Source organism: Sminthopsis crassicaudata, chromosome 1 (assembly GCF_048593235.1).
Source record: "Sminthopsis crassicaudata isolate SCR6 chromosome 1, ASM4859323v1, whole genome shotgun sequence".
NCBI classification, from domain to species: Eukaryota; Metazoa; Chordata; class Mammalia; order Dasyuromorphia; family Dasyuridae; genus Sminthopsis; species Sminthopsis crassicaudata.
The window spans coordinates 235111122-235126662 of NC_133617.1; the positions used below are offsets into that span (position 1 = coordinate 235111122).

The 15541-nt window shown below is 40.5% G+C and overlaps 1 protein-coding gene and 1 long non-coding RNA gene across 3 annotated transcripts in view; one reads left to right on the forward strand and one right to left on the reverse strand.

Moving 5' to 3' along the window:
- Window positions 1-3078: 3078 nt before the first annotated feature.
- Window positions 3079-9848, reverse strand: LOC141547895 (uncharacterized). The gene is made up of 2 exons (XR_012483658.1): window positions 9499-9848; window positions 3079-5429 (listed from the first exon to the last, which is right to left on the reverse strand). It is a non-coding gene; the product is annotated as an uncharacterized LOC141547895 (long non-coding RNA).
- The window catches only part of CABLES1 (Cdk5 and Abl enzyme substrate 1), a 142722-nt gene continuing 136317 nt past the window's right edge, over window positions 9137-15541 (forward strand). For both annotated transcript variants that reach the window (XM_074276544.1, XM_074276553.1), the window contains exon 1: window positions 9137-10116. In XM_074276544.1, the coding sequence (XP_074132645.1) occupies window positions 9275-10116 (842 nt within the window). In that variant the 5' untranslated portion in view covers window positions 9137-9274. The remainder of the gene's footprint in view (window positions 10117-15541) is intronic.

Consider the following 15541-nt stretch of genomic DNA (forward strand, 5'->3'; position numbering starts at 1 on the left):
AAACAGGATAAATACTTTTGTTGCTGAAATATGAGAACAATAAGGGCAGGAACATAGGCCACAACTACCACCACCAGTACCCAACTTCATTTGCATGCAAAAGGACTTTGGCTTCTTAGCTGAGTGACCCTGGGCAAGTCACTTAATCCCAATTGCCTCAGCAAGACTTTGGGAATGAGGCTCATTTTATTACCACAATCCTGCAGGATCCCAGCACCTTCTATCCCTCTGATTGAAGGGTGGAGCCATGAGCTCCCATTTTGGGACACCTCTCTCATTTCTCACCAGACTATATGACTCTGGAACATGTCTGACTTTCTCCACCTTATGTGTTAGGTATCTTCACTGCATGCCCCTCCCTCTTCATTCCTTTCTTTTGTGTGATGTCTGTCCCCATTAGATTGTAAGCTCATTGAGGTCATCATTCTTTTTTATTTATATTTCTAATCTATTTTCATTTTCTTTTAGGTTTTTTTTTTTTTCCCCTCTGAGGCTGGGGTTAAGTGACTTGCCCAGGGTCTCACAGCTAGGAAGTGTTAAGTGTCTGAGATCACATTTGAACTCGGGTCCTCCTGAATTCAAGACTGGTGCTCTGTCTGCTGCGCCACCTAGCTGCCCCCTCTTTTAGTTTTAGCACTGCATCTGGCACACAGTAGACAATAAATGTTTATTTAGTATTGATTACCTTCTGTAAAGGTTTTATAGAAACAATACATGAAATGAGTTTTATGACTCAAAGGATATTTTAATTTTCATTTATTATATATTTACCACAAACAATTTTCTAATTCAAATTCAGGTAATTATCTAGGTTTATATATCCCAAAGTCAGTGTAATCCAAACAACAGACCTAATCCTAAATTGAAATACTCTTCCTCTTCCTTTTTCTTCCTCCCCTTTCTCTTTCTCTTTTTTTCCCCTTATTTTTCTTCTCTGGATAGCTAGGTGGTACAGTAGATAGAGCATTAGTCCTACAGTCAAGAGGATCTAAGTTCAAATACAACCTCAGACACTTAACACTTACTAGCTTTGTGACCTTAGGCAAGTTCCATTTGATGGTTATTCATAAAAAGCTTTCACTCATCCTTGATGGAAAGAGATCCTCTAGTAATCTTATCTTAGTAGACAAGTGTATAGAAAATAAATGTATAGGTAAGTAGATAATGCTCTATGCTCTTAGCACATGACCATGAAGAGGTGAAACCCACCCAATGATAGCACAACATGGCAGAGAGAACATTTGCAAAGTCCAGAAGAGAACAGTGGGCTAAGATCCCTGGAGCCCACTCAGGACAATATGGGGAAATTAGATGAGATTTATTAAAGCATTTTCCAGGCAAAAATTGGGTATAATAAGACAAGTAGGAGACAACAGATGGGTGGTGCAATGGGTAAAGCATTAGGTCTAGAGACAGGAACATCTAAATTCAAATTCAACCAAAGAATTACTACTTGTATGATCCTGTTTACTTCCATTTCTTCTATAAAATGAGGATAATAACTCCTACCTTCCAGAATTGTTATAAGGATTCAAATTAGATAATATTGTAAGGTTTAAATGAAATAAATATTTGTAAAGTTTTGCAAATGTTGCAAATGCATCTCTGTATATACTATGATATACTAATAATTACATATTAACTAATAATAATGTTATTATTAATTTAGCCATTATTATTAAGTGGTATTAGGATCAGTCCAAATGCTTTGCTATTTTATTTTATTCAAAGGTTTATGAAAAGTCTTGACTGTCACTGTGCAAAGGATCTGAGCTTTTATGGGAATAGCCGCTCTCTATCCACACAGTTCCCAATATCTCTATACCTCTATAAGCTGTCTCAATGAGTTACTGTGGCCAAAAGGGAAAAAAAAAGAATTATCTCATGGCCAGTTTGTTTAAACCATAGACATAGGGCAAACATTCAACCTTTATGAAGTCTTTTGCTTGTATTACCATATAAAACTCCCCATAAACCTCCCCCATTGCTCTCTAGGGGTCATTAAAACCAGTGAACCTTATGGCCCAGAAGTTATAGTCCACCAAAAAGGAAGGGATACTATGAAAAAGTGTGTGTGTGTGTGTGTGTGTGTGTGTGTTCAATACCCAGAGCCATTCCTAAATGCAGAATCTCATCTGTCACACAGATTTAATACAAGGCTGTTGGGCTTTTTTAACTTTGACTCAGCTGCAAGATGTGCTTTTAACATTTTTAAAAAGTTTTACTATTTGACATGACTCAAAAGATCAGGAAGCATGATTTTAAAATGCATGAGGGGTTTAGTAGACTTTTCATAAGGTTTCTTTTGGCTTCTTTTGGCTCTTAATGATACAAATGTGCTCCATAAAAATCTGTTTTTATGTGAATGTGTTGTGATGGTTGCCCTCACAAATTCTCCCTGGCTGGGGATGCTGGCAAGGGGGCTAAGTGTTCTAGAGCAGAGATGTGTTATTCTGCAAGACCTTCATCCTTCTTCTAGCCATTCAACACATGTTAGCAGCACCACCACCAGAGGGCACACAAGAGCCAGAAGTGCAGATGAATCCGCTTCCATCATAGCTGGAAAGCCCCCAGATTCAGACAGTTCAAACTCTTTATTTCACAGATTAGGAAATACAAAGTGACTATTCCAGCTCAGGCAGCTAATAAGTGGCCTAGTCAGGACTCAAACCATCACTACATCCTCATCCCGGCTTTTTGTCAGTTCATAGACTTTCAGTTATCAGAAATTGTTCCTAAATGATTAAATAGATATGAAATATTATTTCAAGGAAAACACTTTGAAAGGAGAAAATACAATATGATGTAAAGAGTGTTGGATTAGGAGAAAACTTGGTCTCTGACTTTCCCACCAGTTTGACCTTGGACAAAATATTTAACTTCTCAGTTTCCTCATTTGTAAAAACAAAACAAAACAAATAAATGAATGAATAAAAGGAGAAGGATGGTGACTAGACTCGATAACCAGTATTGAAGATCCTTCTAGGGCTAAAGCTATGGTCATGTGACACTTAACAGAATCCCCTCTCAAAATTTTCTTTTGAACAAATGGATTTTGAACATTTAAAGACAAACATATTTCTCGAAGACATTAAAATTTAATCTAAATATACCAAGATAAATAAAGTCATTTCATTTTTCCTTGAAAATTCAGTTTACTTAAAAATTTTACAGATGGAGTCCAGCTGTATTTGAGGAAGCATAGGTAGGTGGAACAAATCTCCGGCTGGCCTCTGGAATTAAGAATATTTAAGTTCAAATCCGACATTAGACACCAGACTAGTTTACTAGCTGACTTCACTTAATCCTATTTGCCTTAGTTTGTTCATCTGTAAAATGAGCTGGAGAAAGAAATGGCAAACCAATCCAGTATCTCTGCCAAGAAAACTTCCAAAAGGGGTCTAAAATTTTTGTTTTCTAAAATATTTTGATAACTATATTTCAATATAATAATTTTCTTTATAATCCTATGTATTTCATGAACATTATTCTGAGGAGTCTATAGAGTTGGACATGACTGAAATGACTGATCAACAACAAAAAGGAACTGCTAATAGTTCATGGAAGATTTTGAAATAGACTGTGTATGTGTCTGACATCTTGGTTCTTCCCTGGGTGTTTAATGTCGTCAGAAGTGAAAGAGGATACTTGTCATTCCTGAATTCCTCAGGAGCATCTTGGTTGGTTAGAACTTAACCAAGTAATAGCCAGAATGTAACATTCATTTACTTTCTCATATCAATCTCATATCATATCCAAAAGAAAATTTGATCCAGAATTCATTCATTGCTCACTTGTATTGTTTCCTCTAGAAATCTTTCTTCCAGAGTGAAAACACAGGAGAAGCAGACATTTCCCCCCAAAAAACAGGATACCTAGCCCTTCCCCATCTTGATTTCAATAAATCGCTGGCTGGCATAAGAAATTAGATAGGAATTTTGGGAGAGTTTTGTGGAAGCTGCAGATGACACAGAAAAAGTTTAGAATATCAGAAATAATGAAATATATGTATAGTATTATATAATATCAACATATTTTATTTTTAATGCCACAATAATTCAGACTTTTTCTCTAGTATGAAGGAATGGCAAACATTTTTTAACAAAGGTTTTCCAGATCCCCTTAACCTTCCTGATGTGGAAGAGATAACTGTATCTCATATCACCTTATTCAGTTTGAGGCATTTTAGGATTGGACAGCTAACTTCCTCCATCATTTTGGGATACCCAACTAAAGTACTGTTTAGTCACCAAAATCACTTGTTTCCTTTTTTCTATGGAACTTAGAAACCTGAACAAATTACATTTACTTAGATGAGGTGAGTGACAAGAGGCATCATTACCTGAAAAGCAGATTTAGTGGAAATCAGGAGGACCATTTTTAGTTTTAGTTTTTTTTTCTACTCATCAGCCTTGTGATTTCATATCAACACATAAGGTTTTGTCATCTGTAAACTAAGAGAATGGGTCAGATGCCTTCCAGCTCTACCATTCCATGGCAAGGGTTAATCTAGACTAACTCTTTCAACTTATTATTTCTTTGAATTGATATGAATGCTTTTGGTCTACCAACAACAACCAAAGAACCTGTTAAATGTAACTCAAATTAAAAGTGGTTACTAATCTAGGCCAACACTGACAATTCATATTATTAGTATCTTTAAAAGAAGCCTTTCCCAATCTCCCTCAATGGTAGTGCTTTCTTTCTGCTGATTACCTCCAATTCAGCTTGTCTGTATCTTGTGTTGGAGAAGGAAATGGAAAATTATTCCAATATCTTTGCCAAGAAAACTTCACATGGCGTTACAAAGAGTTGTGCACAACTGAAATGACTGAACAGCAAAATTATCTCTCCCATTAGACTGAGTTCCTTGAGAATAGGAACTTTCTTTAACCTTTCTTTTTTCCTCCAGTAATTAACACAGTACCTGGAACTTAGTAAGCATTATTAACATTTATTGTTTTCTTTCAATTATTTTCATCTTTTCATGATTCCATTTGGAGTTTTCTTGGCAAAGATACTTGAATTGTTTGCCATTTCCTTCTCCAGCTCATTTTACAGATGAGAAAACTTAGGCAAAGTTAAGTGACTTGTTCAGGGTTACACAGCTAGATCTGCAGTTACATTTGAACTTAGAAAGCTGAGTCTTCCTGATTCCGGCCCCAGAATTCTATCCACTGTTCCATCAGTTAGTCAATAAAGTCCTGTCCAACTGAAGTGTAATTCTCTATATTTTTTCAAGCTGTTTTGAATGTGTTAGTCTCTTGTCTGGAAAGGTTTCCTCAGGTTTTCTGAGTTTGATCCTTCGACTCTTTGATCTGTTAAGTCAGTTATTACTTTCAAAAGAGAGTCAATCAAGTTTCTTCTCCTCCATTTTGCCAGTCAAGTGAGTCAAAAGCAACGAAGTGTTTTCTTTGGATGGACACAACCTATAGCACAGCATAGAAAACAAGTTTGTTTAAAAAGGGCTGGGAGAAAGATTTATAGAAATTACATTTCTCTGCTAATGATCCACCATAAATGACTATGCTATTCTGCCTTATCAAAAAACAGCTTTGAACCAGAAGTGCTTCACTTGGAGATTGTGAACTTGTTTTCTAAAATATTTTGATAACTATCTTTCAATATAATTAATTTTTTTATAATCCTATGTATTTAATGAACATTATTCCAAGAAAAAGTCCATAGACTTCACCATTCTGCCAAAGGGGTTCATGACCCTTCAAAAAAAGTTAAGAGCCCCTGATTTGTACATATTCATATACATACAAATTCTAATTATCCCTTTGAACACATCCCACTACCTTTTCCCACAGTTCTAGTTACTCCTAAAAGTCTCTCTTTTCTGAACTCTTTATACTTATCATCTATAGCAATAATTTGGGCATCTAATCAGAAATTGTTTAGGATTGCAGGATCCATCATCTTGTACATTTTAAAAATGACCCTATCACCCAGGGCAGTGGTATGGAATATAAATATATCCTCAATTAGTTATTTGTTGATTAAATCAATATGTAACCAAACTCAGATTTTAAATAAGTCAAATTGAGATAACTATGAAGAATTTAATTGTGGACACATACAATAGTATATTTAAAATTCCCCTCCAAAAGACCCTTTTCCCTCCATCGTGTTATCCTCAGAAAAAATTCTTCAGGATTGTTTATGTATCTACTAATGTGGACAAATGGGACAGATGTTTTAAAAAAGAAAGAAAGAAAGAAAGAAACTTGCAAGATTGAGGCTAATAAACAAGAGTTAAACTCATTCACTTAGTAATTCTGTGACCTTGCATTTGATGGCCAGTAGTCCTGTAAAATAAGTTAACTGAAATAAGCACCTTGAAAATTTCAAGGTAGTTACTTAAGCAGAGTAATTGAATTCCTAACTAAACTGCACAGATCATGGTCACCAGTACATGAGTTCAGGCTGTTAAATCAGTCTGCTTAGGCAAGGAAAAAAGACTTAATTTTCCATATTGTTGGTAGGTTTTTTTTTCTAGCATGAAAAAGCTGGTAAATTTTGTGGGGTTTTTTTTGAAGTCTTTTATTTGTATACAAACTATGACCCTGAATGTGCCATGTGGAATGTACTGTTTGTCTTTGGCAACTGTAACTTGAAGCCACACTCCTTGTTGGCTGCCAGTTTCAGGAGTGATGGTATATTCCTTCTCCATTACTCAGTTTACTTTCCTGAACCTGAAATGGAGTGGAATTTCAATGTAAAGTGACTGATTAGCTGCAGGGTTCAATTTAAGCCTTTCATTAAAGTTAATTCCTGATCTCAAAACATTTTGTTTCTAAGAAAAGTGTAGTGAGCTTTCTTGGGTGTCCCAAAGTTCACCTCAGTGAACCTGAGAAACTTGCCAGCTGACAGCCTTTTAGTAAGTTGTTCATATCATACCAAAATGTGACTATACAATCTTCAGGTTTCTAACTTCTGAATGATGTCCCCCTGAAGACTAATAAAGCAGGTGTAATTTGCTACTTTCAGAGCATTCAAGATCCAATAAGAAAACCCCAAAAGGGCATGAACTGGATTCTATATCTCTTGTTTTCCTCCACTGGTGTTTATGGCAAGCAAAGGACCTTACAATCAGGAAGCACAACATAATGAACTGAACGAATGAATCTCATTTCAGTAACAAAAAGTAACCTTATTGCTTTTTCCTCTAACTCTAGCACTGGGAATCTGATCGGCTTACTAAACCTTTGAATAAGTTTCTTCTGTAAATTGGGGATGATAATACTTAAACTATCTCAAAAAGCAACTATGTAAAAGAGAGAACATGGTAAGGGAGTATAGATTTGGTGTTTAGGAGACAGCTTCAAGTCACTTAACTTAAGGGAAGTGAGTTTCCAGAAAGGTATCAGAGTTTTTTTGTTTGTTTGTTTTTTAATTTTTTTAAATGTAGATTCTTATATTTAATTCTTAAAGAAGGGTTATAAAGAGGCCCCAGGTATTATTCTGTGCCAGGCCTTGACTCCAGAGATACGAAATTGTTCAGTGGGAATTTGTAAATGAACTTTAGTCTTTGGTTTGACTTACGTACCTCTTTAGATTTACACACACACACACACACACACACACACACACACACACACACACACACACACACACACACACAAATCAAACAATCAAATAGCTCCTTTCACCAAGCTTTTCATGAGTCTATTATCCAACCTTTCATAAATAATTAGAGAAAATAGATCATAATATAAAAAGAGGAGTGAGGGGAATGTGATTCAAGTGTCTAAATAGGAGATCAGAGAGGCTTAGCTGCCACATTTAATTATAGACTCACAGTTTTTAGATATGGAAGAGACTTTAGGATCAGTCCCTTCATTTGACAGTTGAAGAACAACTTTCTTAAAGACTCACAGATTACATTACAGATTACAGTTGCCCCCAGCGTTTTAACTATGGTTTCTGATCCCATGTAGGGTCTTCTAACTGAATGTGAGGGGTCAGGAAATTATGACTTATTATCAGAAAATGTTTGATTTGTATACCCATATACCTATATGACCAGGACTACATAAAAGTGGTCTCAAGTAGAAAAAGGTTAAGAAGCCCTGCAATAGCCCAGGCAAGATTTGAATCTGATTCCGAATCCAATGCTCTTTCCATCATTATCAGTCAAATTCCCAAGATTTAACTGTTAAAATTGTTTGTGGTTATTTTTTCCCTTGGAGGACTGTAGTAAAGTGGAGCATAAATAAATCTTGGACAGTTACTTATATCACTTAACAATTTTCTTAACTCTACAACAATCCTCTCACACCACTGAGAGCGATTTTTTCTTATGTGTATACTTTCTAGGGTTCCACATAACTCATTAAGATATTTGCTTAGATAAACCCACCGGATCTTTTTGTGTAGCAACTTGTGTTCTTTCTCACCTGAGAGGAGGAGGAAGAAGAGGAGGAGGAGAGATACGCAGAGAGAGACAGAAAGAGAAAAAGAGACAGAGAGATAGAGACAGAAAGGCAGAGAAAGGCAGAGACACACACAGAGCCAGAGAGAGACAAAGTGAAAGAGAGACAGAGACAGAGACAAAGAGACACAGAGAGAGACATAGAGACAGAGAAAGAAACAGAGACAGAGAGACATATAGAGACAGAGAAAGAGAGAGACATAGAGATATAGAGACAGAGAGAGAGAGAGAGAGAGAGAGAGTGAGAGAGAGAGAGAGAGAGAGAAGGGAGGAGAGAGAAGGGAGGAGAGAAGAGCCTGTCCAAACTTCCCGCCCCCTGCGCAGACAAGCCTCCCCCCATCCTCCTCCTCTTCCTCCCTTCCCCTCCGCCCCCCCTCCCCAGCCGGTCTTTGGCTGCAGCTTTGTTTTCTTCCCAGGTTTCATTTCCCACACGTGATACAGTGTTATTGCAAAGAGCGCTTCGTAGCGTTAGTGCAGGGCGAGTGCACCTATAAATACTAGTAACATCGGCGAGGCGAGGAGAGAGGGAGCGAGGCGCGGAGGGAGAGAGGAGGAGGAGGAAGGGAAGCCGGGTTACGGGAGGGAGAGCGCACCGCTGGCCCGCTGGAGGAGGCCCCCACCCGCCCCTCGGTGCACCCAGGGCCAGCGCGGGGCAGAGGGAGGCTCGCATGCCATGCCACGCGGGGGGCCGGAGCGCGGTAGCTGCGGCCGCGCACGCTGCTGCTGCTGCCGCCGCCGCCGCCGCCGCTGCTGCCGCCGGCCCCGGTCTTGCTCCCCTAGCCTAGCCCTCCCGCGCCTCCTCGTTATATCGGGGCATCGCTGAGAACGGAGACAATGGCGGCGGCTGCAGCGGCCACCACCGCCACCCCCACCGGCGGCGGCGGCGGCACCAGCAAGAGCACCAGCAGCGGCGGCAGCAGCAGCCGAGGCGCTCCCGCCGACGCCAGCCCCCGGGGCAGCGGGGCGGACGCGGGGCAGCCCTCGCAGCGGCAGCCCGAGCCCCCCAGGAAGCAGCGCATGGACCCGCGGCGCCGCCAGGCTGCCCTCTCCTTCCTCACCAACATCTCTCTGGACGGGCGGCCCCCGCTGCAGAGCGAGGACTGGGGCAGCGGCGAGGAGAACGGAGCGGCCAAGTCCGGGACGGGCGGCGCCGCGGGCGGCGGCGGCGGAGTCCGGGCTCGCCTCAGCCTGCTCTCGGCGGCCGACAAGGGCAGCTTCTACCCGCCCACGGCCGCGGCCGGAGGCTCTGCCTGTGCGCTGCTGCAGCAGCAGCCGCCGGGCTACTATCCCGCGGCGGCAGCGCCCCACTGCGGGGGGGCCCGGGGGCCCGTGAGCCCCCCGAGTGTGGAGCGGGCATCGGGGGAACTGTCTCCGGCCAGCCGGCAGCCGCCTCCCCCTCCGCTCCAGCAGCCGCAGCTGCAGCAGCAGCGTGACGGGCCGGGGGAGGGAGGGGAGGAGGAGCTGGAGGAAGATGATGCCTTTGCCCCGGTGCAGGTGCCGGCGGCTACTTTCTTGGGCTCCGGGACACCGGGAAGTGGCAGCGGCAGCCGGAGCCGCCTCAACTCCTTCACTCAGGGAATCCTGCCCATCTCCTTCTCCAGGCAGACCTCGCAGAACTATTGCTGCCTCGAGCAGACAGGGCAAGTGGGCGCCTTCGAGCAGCTGCAGAGGTCCCGGTGAGTACGCGGCGCTGGGGGCGGCACGCACTTCGCTATCCCGGGCAGACTCTCGGGTCCGGACCCCGGTCCCTCTCTCATTCCCTGGGGACTCCTCGCACGCTTTAACCTCCTTCCTTCTCGTGCACCTAAAATACGCTGGCTCTGGGCCGGAGTCCTGGGTCTGCTCCCCATTCCCCGTGGGATCCCTGCTTTCGTGTTTTGTTTGGCTGAAGTGCGAAAACTGAGTGCACGTGGAAAAACCAGGGGGAGGAGGCGGCTGTGTGCATAGAACTGGAGCACCCAATACATAGAACACGAGCGCTCATGCAACATGGATGGAGTGGTTGGATGATCTCATTTAAAAAAAAAAAATCTTCCATCACAAGAGGGAGATCACTGACTTCCTGAAATCCCATCCAGAATGTGAGAGGCACCCTCCCTACTCTCTCAGACTTGGCAGGGCTGGAAGTGGAACAGACAAAAGTTGGCTTCCTAAAGCCTCCCTGCTTTCACCCCCGCCCTCCTGGCTTTGTGCGTGTGTATGAGGAAACTTAAAACTTGTTGCAAAAATACTTTGAAATTCTCCCAAGAGGTCCCTGCTTATGAAGCTCTCACATGTCACGTTCAAACTCTTAGGTTTTCCCATTTATTTGCCCCTATTTGTTCTTGCTTTTTCCAGGAAGTTGTCTTTTAGTAAGTCTACTTCCTATGGTCTCTGAGTAGTAGGGAAATCCTTCAAGGCTTTACCTAGAAATTTTGTTGTTGTATTAGTTGGGCAAGTATAGGTTCAGGTAAAAAGGTGTTCCTAGAAGCCCATTAGGATTTACAGTGAAAACATAAAAGTACTGGGCAAGGCAGTGCCTTTGTTTATTATCTAGCTAACAACTGAAGCATGTCAGAGGCATGTAGAGCCTTGTGCAGCTTGTTCTTTGGCACATGGTAGTGGAAATGAGGAGATGAGGTGGGAAGAGAATATTAGAAGAAGATAGGGATAAATGGTAGGAGCTGACACCTTTTATAATCAAGGAATTGGCTGGGCTTTGAATCCTATCTGAATGCTCTTCTAATCTTTTTTTCTGTAATAAATCTTCTGTACCAACCATTGCCACTTATAGAATCTCCAGCCATGGAAGGGAAAGGGGTTACTTTGCCAAAACTTGGCTTGAATGGAATGGATTCAGAGCCTTTCTTTTGCCTTTGCAATCCAAAAGGGGACCTGAAAGCCACTTCTTTTCCAGTATCATTCAGACCCAGGTAGGAAAGCAGCTCGTCCATCTACACCAGCCTGCACAATGGGAAAAGAACCATCATGGATTGTACAGAATTTTTTTTATATTATAGTTCATTTTCAGATGTACAAAATCAGTCAGTTGAGAGGAATCATTTTATTACCATAGGACATGGCATTTGAGGTCTGACAGAACTCAGCATGAACTGAAGTATCTGTTTTATCCCAAAAAATAAAAAGTAAAACCAGGCAGCCATGCCGATGGGACCATGAATTAGTGAAGGAGAATCCTAAGTGTGACAGCCTGGAACAAAAATCTCTTCTTAGAACATCCATCTCCCCATTAGCTGGCTCAGTGCAATCTGAGTTGAACATGGTCATTTATGGGAGAGAAGTGCACACTCAGCGATTTCTTGGCAGCTCAGACGTCACCACTTGACCTGATAATGACTGCAAACTATGGGAGAGGGGTATGGTAATGGCAGGCAGTATAAAGACTCCGTTATCTCAAACATATTATCTCAGTCTGTGGAGGCTATCTTGTTTCTTCTGATAGAAACAGACAAATTTCAAGTGCTTAAAAGCTACACGAAAGCAAGAAGTCCCGTTTCTCCAGAAGAAATGATTTATTTTATGTTTTTACTCTTTAGTCTGGAAGGTAATAATAATTTTTCTGTATATTTATCCTTGTAACGCAGAGTAACATTTTCTTAGGACCAAGTCACTAGTCTTATATTTTTATACTCCTGAAATATTCATTTATTGGTTTTTCTTGAGAATTTTTCAAGATAAGATGGACAAATGAATATAAGGTGACTTGGTTATCTCTGAGTTCATATGAAGCTGTCTTTTTATGCTTGTAAGCAATCCATATCTGGCATGCTGTTCTGAAATACCATTCTAATAACTGAAAGGAATTGAGACTAAACCTGGATAGAGAAAGGAGGAAGGTGATTTATCTTGGTGTGGGAAACTCATTGGTGATAAACTTTCTTGGCCATTTCACATGAGCTGCTTACAGTCTTATGGAGAGTATTAACAAGTTAATTGACTTTGCTGGAGAGTGAGTCAGTTTGCTGTCCACCATGCTAGTCTGTCTTTGGCAGAATGCAATTTAACTGAACGAGGAAAGAGATTTGTACTGGATAAAATCCTGTGACTCAAGAATTTTTTTTTCAGGAAGTAGATTAGTAGAATTTCTTGACCCCAAGTTGTAAAACCAAATAAACTTGAACTGCATCAGGAGGTTTACATGAGTTTCTTTTGGGTGGAGTATGGGGAGAGTGCCCCCCAAAAGGAACATAACAGAACTTGCTAGATTTTTGTTTCTTTTGAACAGCGTATCGATACACTTGCCATCAGCTTGAATTAATTAAAGTAAGGACAGATAAATTCACTTGGCCCAGAATCCAAGACTGGTAATCTGCTTGATTTTAAAATTCTGATCTTTTTTCCCTGAGGATATTCCATTTTAAGAAAGACACACCTTTGCTTTGAAAAGTTGTGTATACATTTTAAAAAAATAATTAATCATATTTTTTAAAAACTAAGAGAACTTGCTATTCAGTCAGGGGAAGAAGCATTTACTAAGTTTGTGCCCTAGCACTAGGGATACAAATACAGCCAAAATAGAAAGACAGCCCCTGTCATCAAAGTATTTATAGAGGAAGATGGTGTATCAATGAGAGCTGAAAGGAATGGGGAAAAAGTATTCATACTGTGATGTAATGATTTTACCTTTCTATTTGAAGATTTATTGTCTGATTTGGGAGGGACAAGACAGCCAGTCTTTGTCTAAGGCTTATTTTTTCCCCTTAACTCAGATGATTCTGTTCAGTTTAGATTTTCTAAATCAAACAAATAGAAACATCACCACTAAATCTTACACAAGGATTCTTGCAGCCTCACAGTGATTTAGAAAATCACATATCCACATTATCTATGTTTTGACTTATTTTTATTTTGTTAAATGTTTCCCAGTTACATTTTCATCCAGTTACCAGCCATGTGTTTGACACCTTTGAAGGCACCATTGCTGTTGTGCTCTTAGCAATGGACCATGCTGGGAGCAGACATCCCATGGGCCATATTGCACACATCCTATGCTAAAGGACAAGGCACCTTTCCTTGGCAGGACCAGGAAACTAGTCCTGGATCTTGGACACTGGATATTCTCAATGAATATTTTTTTGATTGTTGGCAAATGCTTCTTCATTATTCTGTGTTAGGCCAACTGTCTGCCGTGCTTATACAGTTACATTCTCCCTTCTCTGTTCTTTTGCTATCTGTCTTCTGCTTTCCAAACTTTGTTTTAAAGGCTCTTCTCTAATTTTTACATTCATTTCATGCTGGGAGGACATTTAACAAATTTTTCCAACGTTGCTCTCCTTTACCTGTCTCTACTTTGCTCTTGTTTCCAAGTTTCTCTGATATCCAGAGGTAGAGTTTGGTGATCTGTTAGTCTGCCACTTGACTGGGCTTTAAGCACCAGGAAGGCTTAGATGTTGGGATTAGCTTTGTAGACTAGAACAGGGCTTCTTAAACTTTTTTCACTAGTGACCCCTTCTTGCCCAAGAAATTTTTACAGGATTCTGGGTATATAGGGATTATAACATAGGTATACAAAATCAAATATTTACTGATAATAAATCATAATTTCATAATTTTCATAATTTCCCCAATTCAGTTATAAGAACCTATGTCGAATTGTGACCCACAATCTGAAAAGCTGGAAACTAGCACACCTGAGGTGGAAAACCATCATGGATGACTTCTTTTGACCTGGGACGACTGGGAGGTGCACACATATCTATTATATTTGGAAGTTTGTTAGGAGACAGTGAGAGAATAGTAAATGCTGTTTGCTTTAGTTTTTTCGTCCCCAAAATGAGCTGGAGAAGGAAATGACAAACCACTCCAAAATCTATGCCAAGAAAATTCTAAATGTGGTTACAAAGAATAGGACATGACAGAAATGACTGAACAACAAAGCAATGGCCGATAATTGCTGATTCCACCAGCTTGCTTGGGACCTACTGCCTCTGTTCAAGCCATGCAGTTAAGTACAGCTTACGAGTATAAGTTACCTTCTATCATATTGTTGGGACCTATCAGGCAGAGTTTACATTCATTTCTAGTGTACTCCTACAATGCTGGAAAGACTAGATAAGCAAAGACACATTTTTAGAATTTTCCCAATAATTTTTTAAAATAAGAAATACTGCCTTTGAGTTCATCAGTTACATTCCAGCTGATTTTGCCTCAGTTCATTCTTCAGTGGCAGGTCTGTACATTTGATGGGTGACCAACCGTCTAGTGAATGGACACTTGATTAGGAATCAAAAGACTAGGATTCTCATCTTGGCTTTGGTGTATGACCTTAATTTACTCTTTTACAAAATGAGGAGGTTGTACCATATATTTCCTATCATATCTTCTATCTCTAGAATTTCATGTTTTTCATTGGGGGGGGGTGTCTTAAAGATGGATTTTGTTCAGTCTTTAGAGTGTATTCAATTATGTGCTGTGGGTGGGACAGAATTTGTGAAAGAAAATACATATATGAGATAGAAGTATTGGTTTCATTTCTAAGTTTGCTGTTTCCTTAATGTTTGATAATGACTGAAAAGTCAAACTTCTCTGGGTATCTTATAAATATAAACAGTTGATTAAACTAGCACTTAATATTCGAGTATAGTGGAAAATGGGCTCTGAAGTCCGAGGATATGAGTTGAGCTTCTACTTGTGATGTGATTTCTCTCAAATTTCTCTAGCTTAAAGGCCCATTAGCCATAAAATGAGGCCACTGAACTATGTTGAAATCCTAGGTACTCTCTGATTCTAAAACTAAGATTCTCAAACAAACCTGGGAAGTTGGTACTTGAGGTGTTATTCCCATTTTACAGATAAGGAAATTGAGGCTCAAAGAGGGTAAATTGATTTAATCCTGGTCACATGGAGGCAAGGAACCGGACCCAGGATTTCCGGGCTTCTGAATTCTACCTCCCTTTTTCAAGTTTCAGAAGGATGTGAGGCCCTTAAGAGACTTTGAGCTCCTCAGACATAAAGTAAACACAATCTGTTATTGAACCATTGAAGTCACTTTGAACTGGAGGAACCAGAAGAGTAATTAAACCCTTAACTGGGAATTATGGTATCTGAGCTAGAGCCAGCTCAGTCAATATCTGCCCTGCTGAATGACACTGAGCAATCCAC